This window comes from Parambassis ranga, chromosome 9, assembly GCF_900634625.1.
Source record: "Parambassis ranga chromosome 9, fParRan2.1, whole genome shotgun sequence".
NCBI classification, from domain to species: domain Eukaryota; kingdom Metazoa; phylum Chordata; class Actinopteri; family Ambassidae; genus Parambassis; species Parambassis ranga.
The window spans coordinates 17,188,846-17,215,602 of NC_041030.1; the positions used below are offsets into that span (position 1 = coordinate 17,188,846).

At 44.7% G+C, this 26,757-nt stretch overlaps 2 protein-coding genes across 3 annotated transcripts; one reads left to right on the forward strand and one right to left on the reverse strand.

Annotated features, from left to right (window-relative positions):
• Positions 1–479: 479 nt before the first annotated feature.
• Positions 480–13,960, forward strand: scarb2a (scavenger receptor class B, member 2a). 2 transcript variants are annotated; one of them, XM_028413767.1, is made up of 13 exons: positions 480–1,007; positions 4,385–4,542; positions 4,690–4,837; positions 5,050–5,244; positions 5,700–5,791; positions 6,220–6,339; positions 6,582–6,760; positions 7,893–8,011; positions 8,238–8,311; positions 8,427–8,478; positions 8,569–8,721; positions 9,984–10,031; positions 10,359–13,960. In XM_028413767.1, exons 1-13 carry the CDS (start codon positions 885–887, stop codon positions 10,488–10,490), a joined length of 1,593 nt encoding a protein of 530 aa, XP_028269568.1. In that variant the 5' UTR covers positions 480–884; the 3' UTR covers positions 10,491–13,960. The 2 variants fall into 2 exon arrangements, with proteins under 2 accessions (XP_028269568.1, XP_028269569.1); XM_028413768.1 differs by lacking the exon at positions 9,984–10,031 and having other exon boundaries at positions 10,359–10,490.
• Positions 13,961–20,193: 6,233 nt separating this feature from the next.
• ppef2a (protein phosphatase with EF-hand domain 2a) lies at positions 20,194–26,437 on the reverse strand. Its single transcript, XM_028414595.1, has 17 exons — positions 26,386–26,437; positions 26,276–26,284; positions 25,891–26,018; positions 25,762–25,816; positions 25,490–25,665; positions 25,200–25,314; positions 25,021–25,067; positions 24,450–24,616; positions 24,331–24,367; positions 23,382–23,531; positions 22,961–23,296; positions 22,324–22,509; positions 22,053–22,195; positions 21,813–21,919; positions 21,104–21,264; positions 20,896–20,983; positions 20,194–20,447 (listed from the first exon to the last, which is right to left on the reverse strand). The coding sequence occupies exons 1-17, from the start codon at positions 26,435–26,437 to the stop codon at positions 20,194–20,196; spliced, it is 2,211 nt and encodes a 736-aa protein (XP_028270396.1).
• Between the last annotated feature and the right edge of the window lie 320 nt (positions 26,438–26,757).

A 26,757-nucleotide genomic window follows, 5' to 3' on the forward strand; every position in this document is an offset into this window, starting at 1 on the left:
GATAGCGGACCCGGTATAAAAAGGTAGCGGATCTCCGCCGTCTGCACATTTACTCTTCGTGTGCGCAGTGATGCGGAAGTTTGAATGTCTTGATTAAAAAAAAAAAAGTGAAATTTAGCACATGTGCATCCACACACACACACTCCTCACACACACTGTGTCGCCAAGTGAAGTATTACCGCGGGCGCGTCCATGTGGATGAGCACGCCGCCGCGTCCATTCACAATCCTGGTGTACAATATGCTGCAACAATCACAGCACATGCGCCGATGTTTTAATAAAATAACCTCCAAAAATAAAAGTCACCGTGCGTAAAGAAAGCGCGGCTACACATATAAGGTTTACTTTGTGTGAGTGAAACACATGAATATTGTGGTTTGTGACATCAGCTGAGCAGGAACAGCACCGAGCCTGCCTCCTCTTACACACACCCACCGCCCATGCAGCCTCCCAAAACGACGCTTTTCGCCTGACCGCGTTCATTATACTGAGAGGAGGAGGAGGGAGGAAGAGGGGGGAGGTGACCAGCTCTACGTCCCGATGTGCTGAGATCTGCCGTTTCATTTCACCGCCGCCTCCGAGCAGCTCGGTCCTCAGTGTTACAAAGTGTTTTCTTTCTTTAAGTGCCAACATTTTTTTTGTTCCTCGTCTGCTCAGGCTCGCCGAGGGGGGAGAAAACCACCAACACCACCACCACGCCGCCAAGAGAGAAGTTTAAACCCCCCTCTACAGCTGCTGCTGCTGCTGCTGCTGCTCAGGAGACTCCCGTCGAGGTTTCACGGTCCCTCACCCTCGCGGTTCCCGGTGAAATATTTCTGGAAGTTAACGTCGACTTCGGTGAAGTTATTCTTCAGCAGAGAGGTCAACGCAACCCGCCCGGCACCATGACGCGGAGATCCTGTGCCATTTACGCCACCGGTATCGTCTGTGCTCACCTCCTGATCGTGGGGATCGCCCTGGTCGTGGCTCAAGTCTTCCAAACAATGATCCACAGCCGGTTAAAAAAGGTAAGACGCGCTCTCTCAGCAATATAGAAAATTACACATTATATATATTTTATTCAACGTTCAGCCTCCACGGTCTGTGATCTGCAGCGGTCAATCATGTGCACACAGCATCTCAGCGGTGTTGGTACGCGCAGGGTCACAAGATGTGTGTCAGTTACATTCATTGAATTTAGACGCTGATTTCTGTCTTTGCTGCATTCTGCACCTGCAGAACACGGACCATCAGTGATTCAGGGTTTCCGGAGCAGACTGCACCGGCTGTGCAGCTTATAGATTTGATTCCGGATTGATCATTAATTAGCATGTTCTGTTTTTTACTCATGATATCAAAACCCTGTGAAATTCCCCGAATCTCCCACAGTGGTGCAGGGACGCTGAGTGTGTGTGTGAGACTCAGGTGAGTCCGATGGTGACCTTACCCCATTTTATGACATGTTAAAGGTGGTGAAGTCCTCATACGATTTGTTAAGGCAGCATTTTATTTAAAATGGAGCTGAGTTTGTATAAATTGGGGGGGAGAAATGTTCTGGCTGATTCTGGAGTGTTTTAATTAATAACATGTTCTGTCCTGCACACATGGCCTGGTGACACATTTTTGTTCATACTCTGCTTCTGCTGTAGTAGAAATCTGTGTAAAGAGAGTGAGAGAGGAGGAGGGTGAGGTGTGCAGGTCTGGAGGGGGCAGTGGGCTGGGATGTGGGCCGGGGAGAGTCTGGGAGTCTGTGGCGGAACCACAGCAGGTTGTGCCCATGGTGTCACCCACCTTTAGTGATAACGAAGCGTCCAGGCAGCATCGATTTTAACTATACATTCTGATGTGTTCTCATCCATTTTGTGTATTTACAGTGTCTCAGATCACTCTATTAATTTTCATAAAACTAATTCAGCGTGTTCTGGAAAACAGGATGAAAACGCAGACAGGAGGCATTACTACGTCTGCTTATCAGTGCAGTTTGGGTGGGTGATGTTGGTCAGTGACCCCCGTCACATCCTGAGATCTGCTCTCTGTCTTTTTAAACACATTCCTCTAACTGACATGCATCACTCTGCTGGACGGCTGTTACCAGCACTTTAAAGGACATTGTTTTTTTTTTTTTAAAAAAAAAAAAAAAGACTGAAGGAGGAGGATCTTGACACAACCACGACACCTCTGTGTGTGTGTCGGGGGACTGGAAAACTGCTGCCTCACTGACCCAGTCTCCTTCTCTTCTGTTAGGTCTCATTTTTTCCCCCTCATCCTGAATCATGGCAGCATCCCAGGGGACCCAAATTAAGAGACTTAGTCAAAGTATATCAACAGGGGGACCAGATTCTGATGTGGCCCGGCGATTACACGACATGACAGCATAGCTAATCCTCTTTTGGCCCCAGTGTTTCCATTGAATTAGGGCTGGCCGGCCCAGACGTGCTGAACTTACTCCAAAAATCGACCTAATCTGACTTTGAATGCGGCCGTGTGTAGTAAAGATGCAGCCGGCCTGTTTGAGACCAGTCAAAGCTTTACCTCCAGGACAGATTATTTTGTGCGTCTTGTCTGCTGCGCTGGGCGTGGAGGACGGCAGCACAGAAGTAATGCGAGGAATTTGACAGACTTGTAGGCCCTGAGGGCATGATTTCTGCCAGGAAGCAGTCTCCTTAAGTCCTAGCTGTTGTTCCAGTCTCAGCCTATCCTGAGTCGTTAGGCTTGAAAAGAAACACTCATGCACGCTGCTCCTCTCAGAGGATACTTTTCAGAAAGCCTTCAAGAACAAGGTCACGACATATTCCAGTCGAACGCAAACCCTTCGACGCTGGAGGCACATGTGAAAACTGGATTTTTATAGTGTTTGTTTTTCCTTTTTAACTTGTGCTAATCAAACAGGATCCGGCCATGCCACACCTACGCGTTGCCAGAAGTTGTTTGGTTAAGGCCTGGTTTAATTCAGTGCATTCACCGTTATGACTGCACTTAACAAATCGCTCCACTTTGGCCCTCGCTTGTTTTTGTGCTTGTAACAGAACAAGGTTTTTCAGAGAGATAAATGATGTCCGTATAAGACCTTTCTTCTGAAAGACCTTCGGTTGAAGGCTGGAAAATGCTGCAGTGGCGGGGTGGAGGCCTGACGTGACAGACGCCTGATTCTAAAGTGACACAGTTTAGATTTAGAGGGGAACAAAATGGGTCATTTCTGTTTTAAAGGAGTGCCCAGACTCACCATAACGGTCGCCTTTCATTTCTTCTTTTCATTAATTAAGAAGCAGACTCGAGAGAATCACTCTGCTTAAATACCCCGAGCTGCTTTTTTAAGAGAGTTTCTTCTGACTCTAGGTGAGCAGTTAAGCCACTGTGCTGCCAAATTACAACCAAAGATTGATTTATTAAAATAAGAAAACACACAAATGACCCACAGTCACACAAAAAGTGCTTTGACACACCTACCTAGAGCTGCATAAAAAGCCTATTTGAGCGATAGTTCTTCAGAGAAGCCAACTAAAGAATAGCCAAAAGTCATTCAAAATGATTACTCTGCACACAAAAGACTAAGATTCACAAACACATATCCTGATTGCGGGTTTTCCTGCCCTCCTTTTTAAGGAGGCCCAGCTGACCTCCTTCAGATCCAATATGGGGTTTTTGTAAAGAAGCAAAAGGAAGATGATGCAACAAAACACGGAAAACGACTCCACAAAGCGAAACGTGTTTGAAATAATGGTTGTTACCCAAACAGGAAGTGCCAGCCACACCTCAACTTATACTTTTTCAATAGCAAGTGCTTGTGAGAGAGCACAGGGGACAATGTATGGCCTCACTCAAGTGCACCTTGAGGAAGTGGGCTAGAGTATAAAAATACACTGGAGGATGGGCGATGTTTGCAGATTTTCCTGGTCAACAAACATCTTCAGACAACATAATGGAGGCTCTCTCCTTTGTCATGCTCATGTGGCAGCCAGACTCGTGTCACACTTAGTTACTTACTGCTGGCTGTACTTCTTCATCCACATGACCTCAGAAAAACATGGAAAGCCACGCAGAGTGAAATGGTTTGTGGTTGCCTTTGGTTTAGTGGAATCCACCTGACAGCCCGCATGTAGTTTGAGCGCTGAGGCTGTGGATGACGTGCTTGTGGCTGAGCTGTGTGGGCTGACCGGTGGCCCTCTCGTCAGATTCTTGTTCAGGCTTGCTGTAGTCAGAGAGTCTGCAGATTTTTCTGCTACGATTTGCTGCTTGTGCTAATGGCTTTTCTGCTATGAAGGACCTTTCTCTCCTTCCCTGTGTGGTTGTCTGGGGTCTTGGCATGGTCCCAGCTCCTTGCAGGTGTGACGGGCCTTCAAAGATGCCACCCTCTTTATTGTTAGTTTTTAATGACGATGTGTATTTTCTTTCTTTTCTTTTACAGGAAATTACTTTGACAGAGAAGAGCCAAATGTTTGAAGGCTGGAAGAACCCCCCTCCTCCTGTATATATGGAGTATTACTTCTTCAATGTGACCAATGCAGAGGAGTTCTTAGCAGGCAAGAAGGCATCTGTTAAACAGATCGGGCCGTACACTTACAGGTAAGTGTGAGGATGTTGTAGAGAGGCAGCGTCGTTTGCAGAGGGTCTCTGTTTAAGGAATAACATCTGAACTGGACTGATTTTGTTGTGTCGATATGAAAACAAAAGACATCTGGACTAACTTGACAAATGTCCTGTTCACACCAGGGAATACAGGCCACGGGAAAATGTAACTTTCCTGGAGAATGGCACCAAGGTTTACGCCGTGAACCCAAAAACTTTTGTCTTCGTGCCTGAGAAGTCCGCTGGAAACCCTGAGGTCGACGTCGTTGTGACTGTCAACATCCCGTTTGTGGTGAGGCAACGAGTACAGCTCATGGAGATTTGATTGTCATGTTTGTACTGAATGTACTCTCCACACATGATTCCAATCACACAACACATTGTCCTCTAACTTTTATATTGTGACACATTTTCCTTACATTGGGCCAACACAAACCTGAATGCAGCATTGTGTGTGATTGAAGCGTCCTCACCCTTCACCCTTTTCTGTCTCCGACTCCTCAGGCGGTGATGAACGAGCTAAACTCCTACTCCTTCTTCCTGCGAACCTTTGTTTCCATGTATGTGAACTCACTGGGCGTTGAACTGTTTCTGAACCGCACCGTCCATGAGGTACTGTGGGGCTTCAAGGACCCTCTTCTCTCCAAGATCCACGGCATGAGGCCTGAGGTGGACGAATACTTTGGTCTGATGTGGAAGGTGAGCAGCGGTGGCGGCGGGGAGGTCATGTCATTGGAAAGCACTCGGGTGTTGTTATGAGGCGTCGCTAAAACAGAGAACAATAAAAAAGGAAGTCCTCAGTGAGAGAAGTGAGATAGACCACATGCTGATGGATGATGCTCAGACTTCCTGTTGATGCAGCGGAGTCTGCAGGTTGGCACAAACATGAGTCATGTGATCCTGACGGAGGCATTTAAGATAACTTTAGTCTGCTGTTTCACAAAGACTGCTAGCAGGACTCTGTACTTCCAGATTCCAGATAATGATGTGCACTTAATATGAAGAATGTCTTATGAAATATCATTTTATACAGACATCACAGTAAGCAGCTCCTCTTCACAGCGATCCTTTCTCTCTCTCGCTCTCTGCCTGTTGGACATTTGTCCGTCACAGTGTCTTTTCTGAACCTCGTGCCTCTTTTTTTCCCCCCACAGAAAAACGGCACCCATGAAGGAGAGTTTGTGTTCCACACCGGTGAGCAGAACTACTTGGATTATGGCAAAATCGACACATGGAATGGCCTGAGGTGAGGAAACTCGTATAACACAGTGTACAGTGTCTGTATGGAGGGGGAAAATGTTTCATTTTTCCAGCTTTCCTGAATGATAGGAAACACTTTTTGAGCACATGGCTTCCACTTCCTTTGCCAGTACCGACATTCAATATTTACTTTGTTACACAACCTGCATCCAAAAGTCCAGAGGTGAAAGCCTTTTGCTGCCTGAATTGCAAAATGAATGCTTGGAAAGTGACTTTGGACTTTGACTGTGATAATCAGCATGTGTGAAACGTGAAAAAGGATTAAAAAAAAAATCCCAGTCAGTAAAATGACAAGTAAAAGCAGCACAATGTGCAGCGTTGAACATCTCCACTCTTGTGTTTGATGTGTGATTATAAGCTGTGGTTTGTGTTGTTGTTCAACCTCTAACATGACTCGTATCTTTTGACCAACAGGAAAATGTCGTGGTGGTCTTCGAATCAGAGCAACATGATCAACGGTACAGACGGCGCGGTCTTCCACCCCCTGATAAACAGGAACGAGCTGCTCTACATCTTTGCTGCTGATCTCTGCCGGTACGCGTGTGCACTAATTTGTTTGGCGTCCGTAAACGGCGGCTTAGTCATTGAAAACGTGCCCATGTGCACTGATAAGAAAGAAGTTTTTACAACTTAGGTGTGAAGTCAAAACGGGTGCAGGTGTTAACGTGGCCTTAAGGAGCTGTGATACAGGAAGTGATGCTTATTTTTAGAAGATATTTCCATCGTTTTTGTGACACTGTTTTTAGATGTAATAATTTCTGCTACTTCCTTCTCAGGTCCATTCATCTCGCCTATGTGGAGGACGTAGATGTGAAGGGCATCCAGGCCTACCGCTTCGCACCTCCCAGCGACGTCCTCATGAGCCCCAAAGACAACCCCACTAACGAGGGCTTCTGTGTGCCAGCCGGGGACTGCCTCGGCACCGGGGTGCTTAAAGTCAGCGTTTGTCGAGAAGGTAAGGGCACCACCTCATCATCCGCCTCCTCCACCTCCCCCGCTGAGCCTGACCCAGTTAACAACCCCCACCCATTCTACCCGTTAATGATCACAAACCAGCCCCATGACACAATTTCTCCCCTCTTTCTACCCTCCTAAAAAAGTGGCCTCTCGGCCAGCTTCCGTGGCCCCTGGCTGCTATCTGACGTCCCGCTGTTTGAGCATGCCAGATTTGACTCAATAGACAGTTGAATGATTAACTGTGCCGACTGTGAGCGCAGGTTACTGGAGTCTTTTATGGCGGTCATTAAGTGATGTGTGATCGCTCTGATAAAGATCCACACAGGCAGATAAGCTACTGTAGCGCCTGGACTTTGCTGTTTACTCTAAATATGTTACTACTGCTGTTTGATTCCAGGGCGTTTTCATGGTAGACGACACATTAAAAAAAAAAAAAAAAAAGATGTGTGAAATCATTCTTAGAAAAGCTTCTGGTTGAACTCAGAATAATCAAACCTGATTGGCTGTCGGCATCATTTCCACTGATTTATATGAGGCAGACAGGCACGTCTGGTTGGTGAGATTTCTGTGATACCAAGTCCTGTCCTCAGTCTGGGACTGGGTGTGTGGGTGTGTGTGGTTTAAAAAGAAAAAAAGCTTTAACCACAGGAAACCATTATAGTTTGTTTTACAGCGGTTTGTTGAAAGAATGCAGCTGACTTGAGAATATAGATGCAGCTTTTTAAGCTTGTTGTTCAGGTAGAAGAAGACATTTTCAAAGCTTATAGATTATCTGCAGCTGTAATCTGACTTTGTGTTTAATTGTTTGTTAAACAATAGGCTGGCTCCTGAAGGCTGTCTATAAGTTGGTCGTTTTGTTCTGTCGCTCTCGACAGAATGAAGAACCAAGATAAAAGTAAAGTCACGATGACAAGAGCTGAATCAGCTGAATCCTCGTTTAGGCTCAATAAAACCTCACACACATTCTTTAGCTATCAGCTTTCCGTTACACACACACACACACCTATCGCTGCTCAGTCCCAAACAACAGATAGTTCAGCATCTTATCTTGTGTTTTTGCCTCTTTAATCTTTTGTTTCTTATCCTTTGCTGTTAAGAGGATGCAAACTCACTCACGTGTTTCCTTCCAGGTGCTCCCATCGTGGTGTCCTTCCCTCACTTTTATCAAGCTGACCCCATGTACATCAACGCCGTCGATGGACTCAATCCCAACAAGGAGGAGCATGAGACGTACCTGGACCTGCAGCCGGTATGACAAACAATTAGTGGCACCACAGATGCATTTTGTCAGTCTGAAGTCTAATCATCTTAAGATGTGCGCTTGTATTGATCCAGTTTGTTTCCTTTTGGCTCTCTTAATGTCCAAATATTGACCATCCAGCTGCGTTTTAATGCTTGTGACTGCAGTGTCTCCTAGCGTGTAAGAAAAGAGGTAAAACTCTGCTTAATGAAAAATGTCCTTTTAATCTCTTCAGACCACGGGAGTTCCCATTCGTGCCTGCAAGAGAGCCCAGCTCAATGTCATTCTGAAGAGGATCCAAGGCTTCCCGTAAGTCGAACTTCGACCCACTTTGCTGTTGCCACACTCGGTCACACGTTGAGCCAGATGTCCCCCCTGAACTCCTCGTCACTCTCTCGCTCTCTTTTTTTTTTTTTTTTCTCAGAAAAACCAAGCATATCAATGAGACCATTTTCCCCATCATGTTTGTCAACGAGGTGAGGCTCTCCCCTTTAGCACGCTAACCTGTTCCAGTAAAACAAAAGTCAGCCACAAATCAATACCCACGTCTTTCCCCACATTTCTAGACGGCGACGATCGACGATGAGTCGGCGGCGCAGATGAGGACGCTGCTCCTCATTGTGACCCTGGTGTCAAACTTCCCGCTGCTCATTGTGGGCATGGGCATCATCCTGCTGGTGGTGCTCGTCATCCTGTTCTGCCGAAATCGCCAGAAGAAGGTAAGGAGCGCCGCTGGTGCTGCTGCTGCCGCGGTGACTAAACTGTAGTAATAACCCACACAGATACTCTAATGTGAAGTGTGTGCTACTCACAGTGTAGACGAGCAGACAGTAGTCAGTAGTCACTTGTCATGATAAATGAGGTTGTAAAGTTTTGACTGGGTTTCTGCATGCATCACTGGGCCACTACAGGTTTAACCAAAAGCTACGTGCATGTTACAACACTAACACAGTGCATGACTCCTCTGCAGAAAAGCCAGCAAGCATGAGCGGTTTCCCACAATTCTGGATCATGTGGTTTTATTTTTTGAACGTTTTCTAACAATTGATGCCTCTTTGATGAATTTAGGAAGAAGAAGTGTCTCAGTTTCCCTTCAGTCAGCGCAGACATGAGCTAGCGTAGCTTCAGTTCATTGAACTAGAATAACCCGAGGATGATGTTCCCCCCTTCTCTTATCTGTAGCGGTGCAGGTTTGAACCCTGTCCTCAGATTATTTTAGTTCAGGTCATTGACCGTGCAGAGGAGGGCCTGGAGGAGGGTCAGAAGAATAGCTTGATATTTTGGGAAATGGTTGTTGTGTCTCATTTTGGATACTTCCATTACCCTGACATGAAATACTCACTCACTTTAACTGGCTAATCTAAAGAGCTATTGCTACATTTTAGCAGCAAAACATGGAATTAACCCCTTTACACATGAAGATTGCTTCACTCCTGTATGGAGAATAAATACTTAACTCACACTTTCGTGCAGCGTTTGTTGTTACAGTTGCAAACGCAGCTGTTTCCCTGCCATGTTTGAATAGCCAGGATGGGGACTGTTGACTTTTTCGTACCATCTGGGTGCTAACAGCACTTTATGGTAGAGAAGTATGCAGTTTGAGACACAACGCCAACACAACGCTACAGCTAGCAGGACATTAGCTTAGCTGAAAGACTGGAAACATTACAACAACTTAGCTCTGTCCAAACTAAACTAAAAGCACCAACTAGCACCTTTTTTTGTGTGTAGATTATACACACAGGTGGTAATCTGTGATCAGTATTTAGACATGGCCAGCCTAGCCCCCCGTTTCCGGACTAGATGCTAGGTTAAGCTAACAGCTGCTAGCTGTAGCGTGAAGAACCATACACATGTGTTAGCTTAGCATTGATAAAAAAATGTCAGACATGCTTAATTGCAATGTGAAGGAACTGTTGTATTAACCATGTTCTAATTTTAATTTTCTGTAACCCTCCCTTTTTTCCCTTTTCTGTTTTAGAATGAAGTAAAACGTATTGTTTTTAATGAAGCTTTTCATTCCCTTACTGTAAGTCTTCAGTTTTGCCTTGTTTCTCCTTGTTTAATTTGTTATCCATCATCTCTGATTATTATCATTTTAATTATCTTTATGGGGCATGATATTCCTTTTTTAAGTTCTCGCCTCACATTGTAATTGGCTCCTTTGTTTCTTAAGTTAATGTTGGCTGTGGTGGTTTTTGTCATAGTGGTTTTACTATGAACATTTCAGTCAAAACATTTATTCTCATTTTACTGTGAGTCGAGTGATGACACTATATTTTTTTGGAGTTTCGTTCCATTTCTCTGGTTTGTGCTGACGGTTTCTCTCTCCTCCCCCTGACTCTTCCCGCCCCAGACGGCGAAGGATGACACGGCCTACACTCAGGTCAGCGACAAACCGGACGAGCCGTCGGAAACGCCGGCCAGCCAGCCCATGAGAAACGGCTCCTACATTGCCATGTCTCCAGTGGAGGCACAGAAGTGTTGATTGAGGATCCCCTTCCCCAAGCATGGAGCTCAGGAAGGGGGCTGAGGGAGCAGCACAGAGGTGTTACAGGGTGGGGGGTGGGAGTTTGCAAAACACAGTGGGCTCATTTTCACTTAATTTTAGGGGGTGGGGGTGGATGGGAGGATGTGTGGGGGGGAAAAGCCATGGGACACAAAACCTCCCCCTCCCCCCTGTAACTGTCAACAAAAGACATTGCTCCTCTCACTGAGGCTTCTTCTGACTGTCGGCCCTCCTCCACTCTTTACCTGCTGAGCATGACCCTCACTGCCTGCAGTACTGCAACACAACCGACCCCCACACTCTAATGCTCATTTCCATTGTGGTCGGGCCAAAAAAACAACAAAAAAATATATATAAATATAATGAAGGGACCCTGGATTGGCTCGGACAGGGCGAGCCATTTTTTCCATAATCTGTCTGAGGGAACAAAGTAGCATAGGTGTCGCTGTTGCACACACCATGCTCGATCTTCTGAGCAGCCTCCATTAAGGCTTAAAGGGTATTTAGCAGTCACACAGACAACAGTGGGTGCTGTTGCACATGTGTTCATCAGTGTTGTGTGAGGAGGCTGAGCTCCTGTGTTCAGAGGGTCGCACGGTTTCGCTAAGAAAACTGAACTATTCCTTCTTTTGTATAAAAAAAACAGACTGAGCCAAACTATTTATAGCATTTTTGCCTTGTTTTCCTAAGATGAATTACGGAGCGCGCGCACACACACACACACATCACACTGTGTGTGTGTGTGTGTGTGTGCACCTTTAACTTACACCTGAGTATTTTGTCCTAATACAGGCACCTAAGATACTTGTGACTTTGACCCTCTCTTCCTCCTCCTGTTCGCCTTTTTTGTCAAAAACACTAGTTTAAAAATGGAAATTTTCAAACCGAGACCTCGTCTACATTTCAGAGTCCTTCCTAAGGCGACAAGTTAGCTGTGAAATTGTTGGGAAAGTTGCACCTTTTTAGGTTTATTTCAATACAAAAAAGGAAGAAAAAAAAAACGCCCACAGAACTTACTAAGGGAGACTTGAACCTGCTTTTTGCCTTACAACGGTTCAGCGTGTTCACAACATAGTCCGAATAAGCTGGAACTCTTCTGTAAATACATTTAAAGGGGAAACGTCGGCATACCTCTGACTAGATCCAGCAAGCGGTCATTCTAGGCACACTGAAAGACACTAACGTCGCTCCGGTGTATGCCGCTCCTGCACGTCAGTACACTGTTACACGTTTTAGACAAAGCACAAACCAGTCCTCCCACAAGGCTGCCAGGTTCCCTCTGTCTTGTTGTATATCTGCGATTTTTACAGCCGATCTGTCAAAGACACTGACAAGTGCCCGGACTATTATTAAAAAGGAGTGGCGAGCGGGATTTCCCCCCCTCCCCCCGCTCGCCGCTCGATGCTGTGCGGTCGTTCTGTAGGCGTTCAGGCGACCTGGGCACAGAGCACTTGAATCACTGGTTGTCTTACATCTCACACTTTGATTTGGCCACACTTGTCTCGTCGGAGTCCATCATACTGTCCATGTGGAAATATCCCTGCACTTTGCCTGGAAATTGTGCCCTGTGTATTTTCATGATTTTTTTTGTGTGTTATTGTTTGTTTGGTTTGTCCTTTTGTTGTTTCAGTATAGGTGGTCCATTTGTTTCAATGGTTTTTGTCCTGGCTAGTATTGCTTGTGAGCCTGTGTGTTCGCTCACATTTCAACACATGGAGTGTCTTCTTTTGATATACTTTTGTATTTGTTATTGCTGCTAAAAAAACAAAAAACAAAAATGCCATAACCTCTGACCTTGTATTTGTGTATGGGGTATTTACCGTAATGTGCTCAGCTTCAGGTCAACAACACACATTTTTGTGTGTGTTGCTATAACCTGTTTTAACACCCGAGCACCAGATGCCAAGCCCAAAGCTTGTTGCCAATTAATGGATTAGCAATTACAGTTATCTCATTTAACCCTTTCATTCCTGTATTAACAGGTGATTGGATCATATCACATGTTTCGTTGGGGTTTTGTGAACGTAACATTTGGCTGGAGAAGCACTAGCTAATAACACTGTGGTGGAGAGTCCTTTAAAGCATCTGCTTATTTGCAGTGGACTGTAGCTGGTTAGCTTAGCTAGCTGTTTTTGTGCTAAGCTAACCATACCTTTGCTCCAGCCTCATGTTTGAATGAATGCTATCAGTGTTTGAACTGTGTTAACCTCTTCCTTATGATGTAAGATCTATTCACTGAAGGCCTTTCAGCCCACCCACATGCATGTGACCATCCACCTCGAACAAACTCACACTTCCTTATTCACCTTTTTTCTTTTATTTTAATGATCTTGACTTAAACCTGAAATACCTTAACCTTAGCGGATGTGTTAGTCACTGAACACACACACCTTGAGCCATCACTCCTACTACGCCGACCTTTGAGTCCAATCCTTCAAACTTCATTGGCTCATCCCAGCTAGACCAAAGATAACCCACATATAGATCTGCCCTGGTGCCGTGTTTACTTTCTGTGATAACGGCTGTGCCACTGAAATCTACCTTTCCTTTTCTTTTTTTAATCGTGCCACCACTTATGTGATATTTGCAGCAGTGTTGTGTGAACGTATGTGTGTGTGTATGTGCCTTTTTACATCACGGCAAAAACAAAAAAAGGAAAAAAAAGTTGATGTTTGGTGGGTATTGCTTCTTCTTCTTTATTATTTTTCAACCAGTGCGAAGCAAACAAAAGTAATCAATGCTCTTTATGAGCATCAGATCTCAGTATTATGTAAGACAAAGCAATACAGAGTTATGTAAAATAAACATTGTGGATGTTTTGTGAGGGGCCACTTCATATTTATGTTCCTGATTTTTTTTTTTTTCCTTATTTCTGTAGAATGTTTTAGTCTCTTTTTTTAATATTATGCTTGAGTTTGAGCATATTTTCAATGTAGGTCAGTTTTTTTTTCACAATGAAATGACAACAAAATGCAAAAGATGGACCAGTGTGTTGCACGGATTTGTAAGAGTTTTGGGTGTTTGTGTTTAATGAGTATGAGAAGTTGTTGTTTGTGGAGCAATGAACCATTTCTATCAAAGTGGAGTGATTTACTGGAAGGCTGATTATCTTGACTCGAGCTGAAGCTGTGTAACGCTATCTAGATGAATGAAGCCCTCCTTCAGGGATGAGCCTAGTGCCATACCATCCTTTTGTTGTTGTTGTTATTATTATTATCAGTTAATATCTCCTCATTTCAATATTCCAAGGTCACTAACCGACGTTTCCTTTGGAGATGTACTAATCTTTTGTTTTGCTGCTGAAAATGACAATCCCTGTCATGTTGGTGCAAAATGATTTCAAAGTAATATCCATTTTTAGTTTTGATAATTTCCACTGCACAGTTTCTATAATGCTTTTGTAAACATTTATAGTGTATTTGCAAAAAAAATAAAAGTTGCAAAGTACAGACAGTTATCCGGTGTCTTTTGTTGAATCTGAACTACTCACTGTGTTGCTAGCAATTTGTTAGCACTTAGCATACAAGCTAATAAGTAGTAGAGACCCTACAATATTCCAATGAGAGATCAATCTACCTCAAACAACCTGTGTGTCACTCGGAGTGTTCTATCTTCCATCTTCTTCCACACACTTATATTTTATATTTATATGTTCTCTTTACTGCACTTTTACCACTACTTTTGTTAGGCTATGTTACAAGTTGCACTACAGCCTGGATTGAGCATAGTTAGCATTTCAGCCTAGCCTACTTTCACTTTGTTAGATGATGAAAATACATGGCCACAGGCTTCTGTACAGATTGAACAAAGTCCCAGTGGAATTACAGTAAACTTGGCAAATGAATGCACCAGGATGCTGTTTGTGTTTCCAGTGTAGGCAAAATGGCAAAATGGCTTTGGGTTGTTAAATCTGAGGACCTTACAGAACAACCCGACTTTGCAGACTGGTGCCACGGAAACCGTCTCCAGATAAAACCAAGGAGCTGGTGGATTTCCGTAGTCACAACTACTCCTGCCCCACACCAGTAAACATCCAGGGACTGGACATTGAGATAGTGGACTCTTATAAGTACCTAGGTGTTCATCTGAACAAGAAACTGGACTGGTCCTGACAACACAGCTGCACTGACTCCACCTCCTGAGAAGACTCTGGTCCTTTGGAGTACAGGGACCGCTCCTAAGGACTTTTTAGAATAGAATAGAATAGAATAGACTTTATTAATCCCTTTGGGAAGGTCCCTCAGGGAAATTTGGGTACCAGCAGCAATACAACACCGACAGTCAGAGCAAGAGTTAAATAGAATAAATTAGAATATAGTGCAGTAAAAAATTAAAGATAACAGGAATTATGTACAAACATTGCACACCAGCATAGATGGTCATGTGATATAGTGCAGTAAATGTAAAGAAATTATGTACAAAATTTGCACAGCAGCATAAATGGTAATGTGATATAGTGGCTCCCAGTCTTCGCAGGAAGTACAGATGGCTCTGGCCCTTCTTGTACAGGTGATCTGTACAGCATGTCCAGTCCAGCTTGTTGTCCAGCCACAACCCGAGGTACTTGTAGTTGCCTACAATCTCCACCTCATCGTGAAGTCGATGACCAGCTCCTTAGTCTTTGAGGTGTTAAGCTGGAGATGGTTCACCTGACTCCAGGTGACAAAGTCGCCGAACACGCTTCTGTACTCATCCTCTCCATCATCCCTGATACACCCCACGGTGGCTGTGTCATCTGCAAACTTCTGGATGTGACACAGTTCTGAGTTGTAGCAGAAGTCTGAGGTGTAAAGGGTGAAGAGGAGGGGGCCAGCACCGTCCCCTGCGGAGCTCCGGTGCTGCTGATTACAGTGTCTGATGTGGTGTCCTTTAGCCTGACATACTGCGGTCTCTCCATGAGGTAGTCAGCAATCCAGGACACCAAGTAGTGGTCCACTGACATCTCCCTCAGTTTGTCCATGAGCAGCAGGGGCTGGATGGTGTTGAAGGCACTTGAGAAGTGACACTGTGATGGCATCTGCCATCTTTTATGGAGTGGTCTGCTGGAGCAGCAGCACCTCGGCAGCAGACAGGAAGAGACTGAACAGACTGATTAAGAAAACCAGCTCTGTGCTGGGGAGCCCACTTGATCCTGTGGAGGAGGTGGGAGATCAGAGGATGCTGGCAAAGCTATCCTCCCTGATGGAGAACACCATGGTGGTTTGTGCTGTTGCTGCTGTAACACTGTGAATTTCCCATGCGGGGAACTAATAAAGGATTATCTTATCTTATCTTATAACTGCCAAGCCTGGAATTGTCAGAGAAGACGAATACAGGAATGGACTGCCGAGGTTGCAGAGAAAGAAAAACTTAATTTCTTTGGTCAGAACTAGAGTTCTTTCTAACAACAGGTTAAACCGGCTGTTATGTCAGAGGTCTGTGAATTATTAGCTGCTCGAAGCGTGTCGCCTAATCAAATGCAGATTATTTTGTAAGTTAATGTTTGGCCAAAGCTGTTTCTTTCCCAAAACAGAGCAAGGACTGATTTTTTTATTTCAGTGAGAAAACCCTTTCAAAATAAAAGCCTCTTTGCTTTCTTTTAAAACATGACTATCACTGTTTTGACCGAACAGCATCAAGGCAGGGCCTGCAGGCTACAGGGGGTCAGACGTTTCTGTCGTTCATCTCAGCCTGTAGCAAATAAATCCACAAATCCACGAGGACATCACCGCAGCATCGGCCTTGTGTGGTGTTATTTTGGCCTGCAGCCTCAAGGCACTTCCTTCTCTGAGCTCTCTTGGTAACTTGTCGTCATATGTTTTCAGGTTCCTGACCTTCCACAAACTGCGTCCCCTGGAGTCATTCTAGTTGAAGGTTGAAGTTACACACAGCCAGAATGTTACTTTTAATATACAAAAGAACACAAATGAACTTAAGGTACCGGTACACTAAGTAACAACACATTGATAAGTAAAGGTTTGGTACAGCGTGTGCCTCCACTGTTCTAAAAGGTGATCTCAAAGGACCAAATCCAAAATGTGTTACGTTCATGTCCATCATTATTTTATTTTGTTTTATTATTCAGTATTATTTAAAATAATAGTCTTAATTTGGTGCCTTCATCCTGTCATCAGCTTCCTGGATGACAGAGTCCCTCAGCCTGATGAGAGAGGGATTTAGTACCATATGTTGAGGGTCACAAGCAATTTGTAACCATGGATGAGACAAATGGGAACAAATAAAAGAGTAAAAACAGCATCTAGCTGCTATCAAAGGCAAATATTACAGATCCACAGGGGTGGGGACGGCCTCTGTTTTCTGGGATGGAAATGAAGTACGGCCGGTGGACTACCTGGCTCTGGAGGGGCTACGGACATATAAGGGGTCTAATACACTTTTCTCTAACACATCATTTACTCTGCAGCATTGATCAGGCTGCAACAAGCCCATCACCTCACACTCATTATCACGATTCTCACTTTACACTGAATGAGTGCAGGACTGTACTTGAAGTCAATAACTAAACATTAAATCCTGACTTTCTATGCCTTTCTTGTGTGAACAGTCTGACACTGTGAGTGTCAGCACACAGATGTCAAAGTACCCCCCCGAGCAGCACCTGCCATCAGGGCCACGGGAGCATGGCTTCAGTCCAGTCACATATTATTGCTTGTGTAAATACTACTATTACTACTATTAGTACCACTAGTAGTAAGACTGCCCGGGGAGGACCTGTATGTTCCACACTGATATGTTGAGTGTGTGAATATGACACTTAGTGCTGGAAGGCACTGAGGCACAAACTCACAGTAAGTAACTGTAGTGTTGCTTAAAAGAAAAACTCGGGCTTGCAGCAGATGCCGAACCCGTCATGCATGATTGGAGCCAGTGTTTCCACTTCATTAGACTGTGAATCTTCCATTCAGATGTCTTCATTAGTGCAGAGCTCCAGCAGCTTTACAACTGTAAGACCACCTGCAGACAGCCAACAATACTGCAGAGAAGCGGGTCTAACTGCCTTCTTCTTTGTCACCAGTGTGTGTGTGTGAGAGCCTGTGTGGTGGGAGGAGGTGGCAGCTCCCTTAACTAAGACAGGGATATCAGTCAGTGTTTCATTTGTAAGCTCCTCCATCTTGAAGATCTTCTGTGGTTTCAGGCTGTTTCTGTCGCCTCATGTGATCCCTGTACCGACTCCAACAAACGAACACACAAGCTCGTGACAATTTTCAAGTCATGTGACTGCCTTTGTATGGTAGAAATGTCTTCTTCAGTGACCTGGCTGTTTATCTGAAGTGTTATAATTAATGTTTGAGGAGTTTTGTGATGTGTTGTGATTGCATTGATGTCGTTTGCTTAAAATGTGCTTTCAGTGAGGTCAAAGGTCAGTCACGGTGTCCTCACATCTGCACTTTTAGACCCTGTTCACATGTGTGTAATCAATCTGAGCTAGAGCGGGATGCGGGCCGTATCCAGATTTAGCCGGATCAATTTTTTCCACAGTCCGCAAATCCAGTTTAATCCAGATTGATTTCAATCTGAATCTGAAATCTGACTGAGGTCTAAACGCAAATGCGGCTAGTGAATCCCGCTAACGATGCCATACCGCCGGGTCACGTAGTAAAGCCGCGTGTAAACATCTGTCGAACTACGACAGCTTTGCCCGGAGTTTATTTTCAACAGTTTGTGTTTTATTTATCAAAATATGCACAGCTTAAAAACAAAGACGACTAAAAGGTCAAACACGTCATGCTGGTGACTGTGTTGTAGTTTGGGTGAAGCATCACGGTTCTTCTTGTTGGTCAAAACACAAAAACATAGAATCCCTGCATATTATAATAAAACATATTATGACTAATCTACATGTAAATGTGTCAAAAATGTTAAAATATAATTTGAAGTTACACTAAATCAGTCTGGGTGAGTTAACTACAACTTTGGTGAAGGCATTGAATCGATGAAAACTAAGCTAATGGGCTTATATCAGTGTGCTTAATCAGTTGGCCTAATTAATTTTGCTGGTTTTTTTAACAGTATGGTGTCTGTGGAAACCCCGGTACAAGCTCTGCGGTTGCATGTGTGTGAACTGTTTTGTGAAATGGTCTCAGCTCAGTCTCAGCTTGCTCAAAGTGCAGGCAGCTCTGGACCTGTTGCAATATCCACCCACAACCCACACGTAATCAAGGTGTAGTCTATTGTCAGAAAAAAAACCCCCACAGTAGCTCAGCCTCAGGGTGTGAAGCATTTTAATGGCATCGTTTATTATCTGATCCTGATCGTGTGATCCACAGTCACTCCTCCACGGGATGATCTGTACATCATCTGTGAGCAGCTCTGAGAAGCTGTTGGAGGAAAAGAACTGAAAGAATTGAGCCGAGTGCGCCTCCTGCTGGTGAACCTTTTCCTGCACAGCCACATAACACTGTTACTAGTCTGATATGTAAGATACAGGCTAAACAGGTGAAGTTAATGTTTGTGTACATGTCTATTCAAAATATCAATGAATAACCAAGACTGCATACTAGAAAAAAACAAAGCATAAAATTTACATGCACACTGAAAAGAAAGATGTTACGTGGTATAATATTCATACTGTATGTTTGTTTTTTTATGTCTAGCTGTTTCATAAACGGAGTGATTATTCTGGAGTTTGGAGGCAGACACACATGCTCACATCAGTGAAATCTCAAGTTCTCCATTCTGGACAAGCTGAGGGTTCGTTCCCCTCCTGAGACGATACAACACTGGCAGGTAGTGCCGACACAAAACATCAGCAGCAGTGCGTGCAAAAATAACACTACTACTGCTAAGGCACCAGATACATGCAGTCACAATGAATTCATGAGCACAGCAATAAATAAGATAATGAGATCTAGTGATTTTAGTATGTGCTGTAAAGAGTATAGAAGGACTGGAGACAGAAGGCTGACAACGCTGTTGATTGATAAGTCTGTGGCCTAAACAAATGAGGAGTCATCACCACTGTCCGAACAGCCGAGAGTGTCAAGTCAGGTGCACTGCTGTGCTATCTTACAGCAGTCTTCTTGTCAGCAGTCTCATACATCAGGCAGTCCACCAGCAGCACTCAGAAAATAGAGGCCATCACCGGTACTGGACCAAAGGCTCATCTAACACCTCTCAGGATCTCCTGATGTTTGCTGACATGTCGTGCTGAATCCACTTCTCATCAGACACAGGGAGTGAGCTGGCACCTTAGTCATTTGGTTTGTTGTGGATAACTGCATAGTCACAGTCCTGGAGGATACCCAGGTCTGTGCCAGCGTGTTCAGGTGACAGCAGGGAGGCTGATGTGGTCGACTTCAAGCGTTCTGGATGGACGTGCATGTAGTAAAAGCTGCATCTCCCTCCTTGTTTGGCCACACAATTATCAGTCACACCTCACAGGCTCTTGACTGCAGGCGTTGTGGCATCATCAGTCTGTGTAGCTCACTTTTTAAACATTTAGCTCAACATTGTTCAAAAGATTAATGGCAGTCATGCATATAAAAGCATTTTTAGTTCATGCAGCTGTTTTCACCCACGCACAGTCAAATACTCTGACCTCTTCCTAATCCCATAAGATCTAGGCGGTTGGGTTGATCAGCGGCATTCTACGTCTTCATGTGCGTCATTAAAGCAGCTTTGGTTGGCTCCATCCGTGCTCCATCCTGCCCACCGGTGAGGAGTCTGTTTTCACTCTCTCCAGTCAAATGTTGGGATCCCCCTCCAGCTTTGTGAGGTCGGAGGCCGTGCCCATGAACATGCTTCGTCCTCGCTCCAGCCGGCTCTTTTTGTCAGTGAGCCGGAAAGCCTCCATGAATTCGTCGATGTCAATGCTGCCGTCGTGGTTCGTGTCGATGGCGACGGCCAGGTCGGAGATGGCCTCATCTGTGATCTCCATCTTCAGATAAACGCTTAGCAGCTTCCAGGTCTGCCGGAAATCCTCCATGGAGATGAAGCCTGAGGAGAAGGAGGAAATAAAACTCAGACAGAGGCAGATCCGGATAAATAAAAGTGTCACTGTGTGTGATAACCGGACGGGGGGGAGGGAGCAGAGCAGTAGATCAGTGGGTTAATCCTCATTAGGATTCCGGCGCAGTAGCCTTCTGCTGCCGTTCTTTCGCTAGCTAAAGGTGGATTATTAGAGTCTGGGCTCAGCAGACGTCTCTCAATCACACTGCAGAGTGCTGACACACTTTACACCTCCACTGAGCCATGTTTTAATCCAAAAACTGGGATTCAATGACTTCCAAAGTAGGTTAACACATCTCTTCTTATTGACCTCATTGGCACATTTTAATAATCTTTCTACTCATTCCTGTCCTGCCTGTTACACTAAATACACAGTGTTATTGCACTGATATGGTAGCAGCATGTAAAGATTTTTATGGCTTTATTTTATTTTTACCAGAGTTGTCCGTGTCTACAATCCTGAAGATGGTCTCCAAAGTGGAGCGATGGCGGTACAATGTTTCCAGCAGACTTTGGTCAATGTGCTGCGAGAGGAGAGAAAACCATGTGAGACAACAACCATCAGGTGACCAGCTGCCTGCTATAAAACTAGACTTTTTTAATATTTCTTATTTAAGATTTAGGAGTTGGGGTGTCCTCCTTACGTCCGCACTGGCCCCCTTGATGGCGAGCTCGTTGAACCACTCATTGTAGTCGATCATGCCGTCGTTGTTCTTGAACAGCTGAGAACAGAGCATCCTCCAGGGCAGATTGAGGTTCATCACACTCTCCACTGCTGTGGCCCAGTTATTCAGAGACACAAGACCTAAAAGAGGAGAACAAGTGTTTACATTTAAGAGTGATGTGATGTTTTCTGTGGTATGTACTGTCATCTGACAGGCAGAGGCAGAAGGCAGCTTTACAAAAAGAGTTTTGTCCATAATTCCCTATTGTGCATTAACACGTTGTATGGAAAACTGACTTTTTCAACACACTTTAAGAAGCACACACTTACTTATCTTTGAAATAGAGCCCTGCAGGTTAGCATCTATCGATGCTTATGTTGAATACATCATTTAAAGATAATTTATCTGCTGGTGGTTTTTAAGTGTAACAACAGGACGCACATACTATACCCAAGACTACATGTCTGTAGTCTTGGGTATAGTTTCTGTGAAACTGTGAAGTGTTCCAGACTTTTGGTCTGCCCACATTTTGTGTTTGACACAAGACACAAAGACATGCACTCATATTACTCTGCCCATTCAGGCACTGTGCTCTGAGAACTACAGGGGGAAGGAAACACCTTTAAAATGAAGTAACACCTGATCCGCAGAGGAGTGGATCGGTTCATGAAACTCTAACTGCACACACCTGTGTTCTCGCTGTCGAAAGTTTTGAAGGCACAGATGAGGTCGGACTTGTGTGCAAACAGCTGTTCCCGCAGGACTTTGAGGGCTGAGCGCTCCGTCCGCCCAACACTGCAGACAACGTGACAACAAGCCAGTTTGAGCACAGTACTGTGTTCTCCTGATCTCACATGCTAAGACCCTTTCTAACCTGCTAGTTGAATATGAAACTTTAGTTGAATCATTTCTAAGTGTTTTCTTGTACCTCTGTCTTACGGTGAGCTCTCTGGTCATGCTGCTGGCCTGGTACTGAACCAAATAAGGCACAAGGTCTGGACCCAGCTTCACATAGGCCCCCCTGTTGCTTCCCACATCGTAGTAATTAGAGGCAGAGAATAAAGTGAGGACCTGAATGAAACAAAGGAAAAGATGTTGGTCACAAACCGTCGTACTTTGGACCGTGTCTGGATGGAAGTGTTAGTGAAGTCAGACAGTGATCTGCAGGTTCACTGTCGGCGCCTCACTGCCGGGCTGACCTTACGGTTGTGGCAGAACTCATAACCGTCCTGTTTACACTCGTGGGAGCGAATGAGGAGCTGCAGGTTGTGTCGGTTTAGGAAGTCCTCAGTGACATCTGGACCCCAGTAGCAGCCTCCACCTCTCACCTCGTTGGGCATGCAGCCGTCCTGGGTCATGGGGTCGCTCCACAGCAGGTCTAGGATCTGATGGCACACAGGAACGTTTCATTGAAAAACTCTTAATGACACAGAGAATACAGCCACACATGGAAAACATTTGGTGAAAAGAGTCTATTTAAGTTCATTTCATGGAAGAATAAACAAAGTTGGAGTGTTTCAGTATAAAAGTCATTTTAAATTCAGGACCTGTTCAGAAGCAGAGCCACATACAATGACCAGAAGGGACTTTAAAGCCTGATCTGTAGACTGTGATGACCGCATTCATGGCTGAGGATTTATAACGTGGTGGATTACGGCTTTTGATGACTCACACAGGCAACAAACCACGAGTTAAGTGATGATTACTGGTGGACGGTTTATACGGCTGTAACTGCAGCACGGCTGAGGCCATGAACTCTGACCTCATTGTTCTCTCCATGACAAAGTCATTGGATAAATATTCTCAGAACAAAAACAAACGATGATGATACTGCACCTGTTTCCACTCCTCCTTATTGTTGTCACTGTTGACAGATTCAATGGACGTCCCCAAAGCTTCTTTTTCTGGGTTGCTTGTCTGCGTGTTGAAAATGGAGTGCTTCCTCTTGATCTCCAGGTCGACCACCCCCTTTGCTTTGAGTCGGTCTGAGAAATCCTGCAGCGAGCGGTTGTGAAAGTGGTTGCGAGCTCCCAGGGGTTTAGGATATGTCAAAGAGGCTCGGCGCTCGAGGATCCTGCTGGTGGACCAGACATCCTCGTCCATGTCTGAGTCGATGGATATCCCTGCCAAGCTTTGGTGTCTCTTCTTTGGAGGCCTCAGTGCTGATATGTACTGGAGGTAAAAACAAAAAACAAGGTGGATTTTATAGACTGCGGGAAAAAAAAAACATCAGTTTATTCACATGTTGCTTCCTCACATTGTGTCTGTCCACTCTGGCAATGATGCTGAGATCTGTGGTGTCGGAGATCCCTCCATGAAGGATCAGCACCTTCTGGTCGATCACTGTTGCTAGGGGCAACCAACTGAAGATCTTCTGCAGCAACTTTAGGATACGTTTTCCATGCATCTAGAGTAAACAAAAAAAGTAAAACAAAATAAAGAACCGGGTGTCAATACATTTTTAATTTTTTATAATCCTTTATTAGTCCCACAGAGGGGAAATTTCTTGAGGCTGCTGCCAAGAGATGTCATTCAATTACCGGCAAGGCGCGCCACACACCAGTGAGTACACTGGAGGCAATGTGGGTAAAGTGCCTTGCCCAAGGACACACAACAGTGACTAGGGAGGAGTTGGGATTGAACCACCAACCTCCCGGTTATTGGACCACCAACCTCCCGGTTATTGGACCACCAACCTCCCGGTTATTGGACCACCAACCTCCCGGTTATTGGACCACCAACCTCCCGGTTATTGGACCACCAACCTTCCGGTTATTGGACCACCAACCTCCCGGTTATTGGACCACCAACCTCCCGGTTATTGGACCACCAACCTCCCGGTTATTGGACCACCAACCTCCCGGTTATTGGACAACCCTGCTCTACCACTGAGCCACTGCTGCCCCAAATAAAGCCCATATTTGAGGCATGGATTTATTGTAAGTGCAGTATAATGGTAGACAGGTATTTCCATATCATTATTTATCTGAGGTTTGCTCCATGAGTCTCTGACTCATCAGAAGCCAGATGCCCAGCGCTCATCTGGTTTAATGACCTCAAATCCTCTTAGCTGCAAGGAGGAGTGACCGATGTGTGTACAGAGCCTGTTGGCCTATATCCAGCTTTCCTGGAAATGTGTAGGTGGACATGACGGCACAAATGTTTATTTATATCTGTGTTTGGAGGACTGTGTGAGGTTACCTTACCTTGTATTTTGTCAGGACTTCCTTCGTGAAGCCGTACCTAAACACAGCAGAGCGACATGTTGGGGAAATAAGCTGCAGTGCTGATACATGAGCCTTAAACCTTTATGTACTGCTGTCACCTCAGGTTGACTATGTGGTCCTCGTGGTTTCCTCTGTTGAGGTAAACATCGCTGGGATAGACCAGCAAGAAAGAAAACAGGATGAGGAGGATCTCGATGGAGTCTTTGCCACGGTCCACGAAGTCTCCATTAAAAACGTAGGGCCTCTCTAAAGAGGGCATGCCGTTCTGCACAGTGGACAACAAGAACAGAAAACATTATTAAAGGAACAATCCCCCGTTTAGATGTAAACAGATGATAAGCACCCAACCACTGACACTAAAGAAACGGCACTACAGGTTCTGTTTGATTTGCAATGAGCAAGTAAAAAAAAAGAGAAAAATGTCCAATTTTGAGCTAATGAAATCTCACATTTTTTTACTATATGCTAATTTGTCATGTTTTTAGGTCATGTTAAAAGATGTATAATAATTTTAGATTCTGATTTAGAGTAGGATGCTTGGGAGACCAAATCAGGCTGACCTGACTGTACTTTTTGTGGCAACTCATGTGGTCCAAAGAAGAACATCTAAAGCTCAAAGACATAAGAACAGCAGTATCTCTAAAATATATAGAATTCAGAAGTTCCCACCTTGTAGAAAATGAGCAGCAGATCCTCCAGCTGTCCGTGCAAATCACCTGTTATAAGGAAGACACATAAATAAGTTAAAAATCAATAACCATAAAAGGACTGTCCACACATCCGCTCACTGTCTCACTGTCTGTGCGCCCTATGAAAGGCAGGACAACCTTGGTTATCTTCATACTCACCACAAATGGTGATTTCTTTGCTATGGCAGGTGGAGATGCGGTTGATATTTGGCAACATACGGAGCAGCTTCCACGTCTCCAGGAGGAGCTGGAGGACATACCGCGAGTGCAGCTGCTACTGGGAGAGAGATTTGTTAGCAAGGAGGTCACAGGAAAACATGTGAAAGCTCTGTTGACGTCCAAATAAAAACGTTCTTCAAGTTACAGCTAACCTAAACTTCATGAAGCAAATGACTCTACTCTTCCAGATATGGCAGGTATATGTGATGACTGTTCTGCTATTCACCTACTTTCTTGTTCCTGAAAGCCTCCACCAGCCCGACAGCCTGCTCCACGGTCAGAGGGAAGGTGAGGTGAGGTCCTGAGTAAATCTCCGGCACCTCTATGTTCTTGTAGCAGAAGTACCTCTCCCACTCCGCATCACGACAGACCTCGTTCTCTCTGAAGATGTGCGAGATCAGATTTCCTGGAAAGTTGGCACAGTTAAAATTCTAACATTTAATTTACAGAAAACAACACAACAAAAATATGGTCAAGGTCAGAAGCAGTGCAGAAATCTCACGCTCATTGCTGGATGGAGTGAAATTGTCCATGAGGTAGCCGAGGAAATTATAAAGCTGCACACAAAGGAGAGGTGAAGGATCAGTAAACAGTTGCTTTTAGAGTGAATGATGTGCAGCAGACTCTTAACCTTTATCTGGGCCTGTTCTCCAGAGTATTCGACGGACTGGAAGATGTGCCAGGTGTACCTCCGCCTCATCTCTGTGCGGGCTACATACTGACGATACCATTGCTGGATCAGAACAGCTGCTCTTATAGCTGGGGGGAGACACAGATGATCACTATTGATGATCACAGCATGGCGATAAGCATGAATGTACTGTGGAAGCAGATTATTGATGAAGTACAGCCTTCACATTCTTCCTGGTGTTGGATATATGCCTCAGTTTAAGTGGTATTTTATAGCCTTTCATTTTTTTTTGCACAAGTCTAAAATTGTCAAAAATGCTGCATGCTCATAAGCAAACATCATATATGAGGACACTCATATATGTTTTTTTTAAGGCATGGCTTACTTGTGACAGCTGTGTGCAGCAGGGGAGAAACACACAAAGAATACGTACATAAAGCAAAAATAAACCTGGAGCTTCTGAAAGCTTGATGATTTATATTCAAGCAAAGTTACCTTTGCCAGGATGTTTGTGGTACTGGTTGGACTTCGTGACGCCACATCCCATGACTGTCCCTGTTAAAGGCACCACACAGTCCTCACATCAGCTGAAATGATTTCAATACATATGTGTCAACTAGATTTTTGTGAGCATGTAAAAGAAAGAGCTATAAAGACTGTCTGGAAGCACAAATCTGACGTCTCCATACCCATAGCTTTAAATAGTTCTGCTTCAGTTCTGTCCTCTCAGAATCCCCTTCATCCATTCACACAGCAGCAGCAGGAGAGCCAAGTCTGGAGGACGTTCAACTTTGTGCCCTTTTAATCTCATTATCTGCTGGTTCACTCCTAACCTCTGTGATTGGCCTCAATCCTGCAGCACAGGAC

Coding starts and splice junctions, on each gene's coding strand:
- scarb2a (XM_028413767.1), top strand. CDS start 885: ATGACGCGGAGATCCTGTGCCATTTACGCCACCGGTATCGTCTGTGCT. Junction 1,008..4,384: donor TCCACAGCCGGTTAAAAAAG/GTAAGACGCGCT, acceptor TTTCTTTTACAG/GAAATTACTTTGACAGAGAA. Junction 8,312..8,426: donor AAGAGGATCCAAGGCTTCCC/GTAAGTCGAACT, acceptor TTTTTTTCTCAG/AAAAACCAAGCATATCAATG.
- ppef2a (XM_028414595.1), bottom strand. CDS start 26,437: ATGGGATGTGGCGTCACGAAGTCCAACCAGTACCACAAACATCCTGGC. Junction 25,315..25,489: donor AGGCTTTCAGGAACAAGAAA/GTAGGTGAATAG, acceptor CTCTCCCAGTAG/CAGCTGCACTCGCGGTATGT. Junction 23,297..23,381: donor CCAGAGTGGACAGACACAAT/GTGAGGAAGCAA, acceptor TTTTACCTCCAG/TACATATCAGCACTGAGGCC.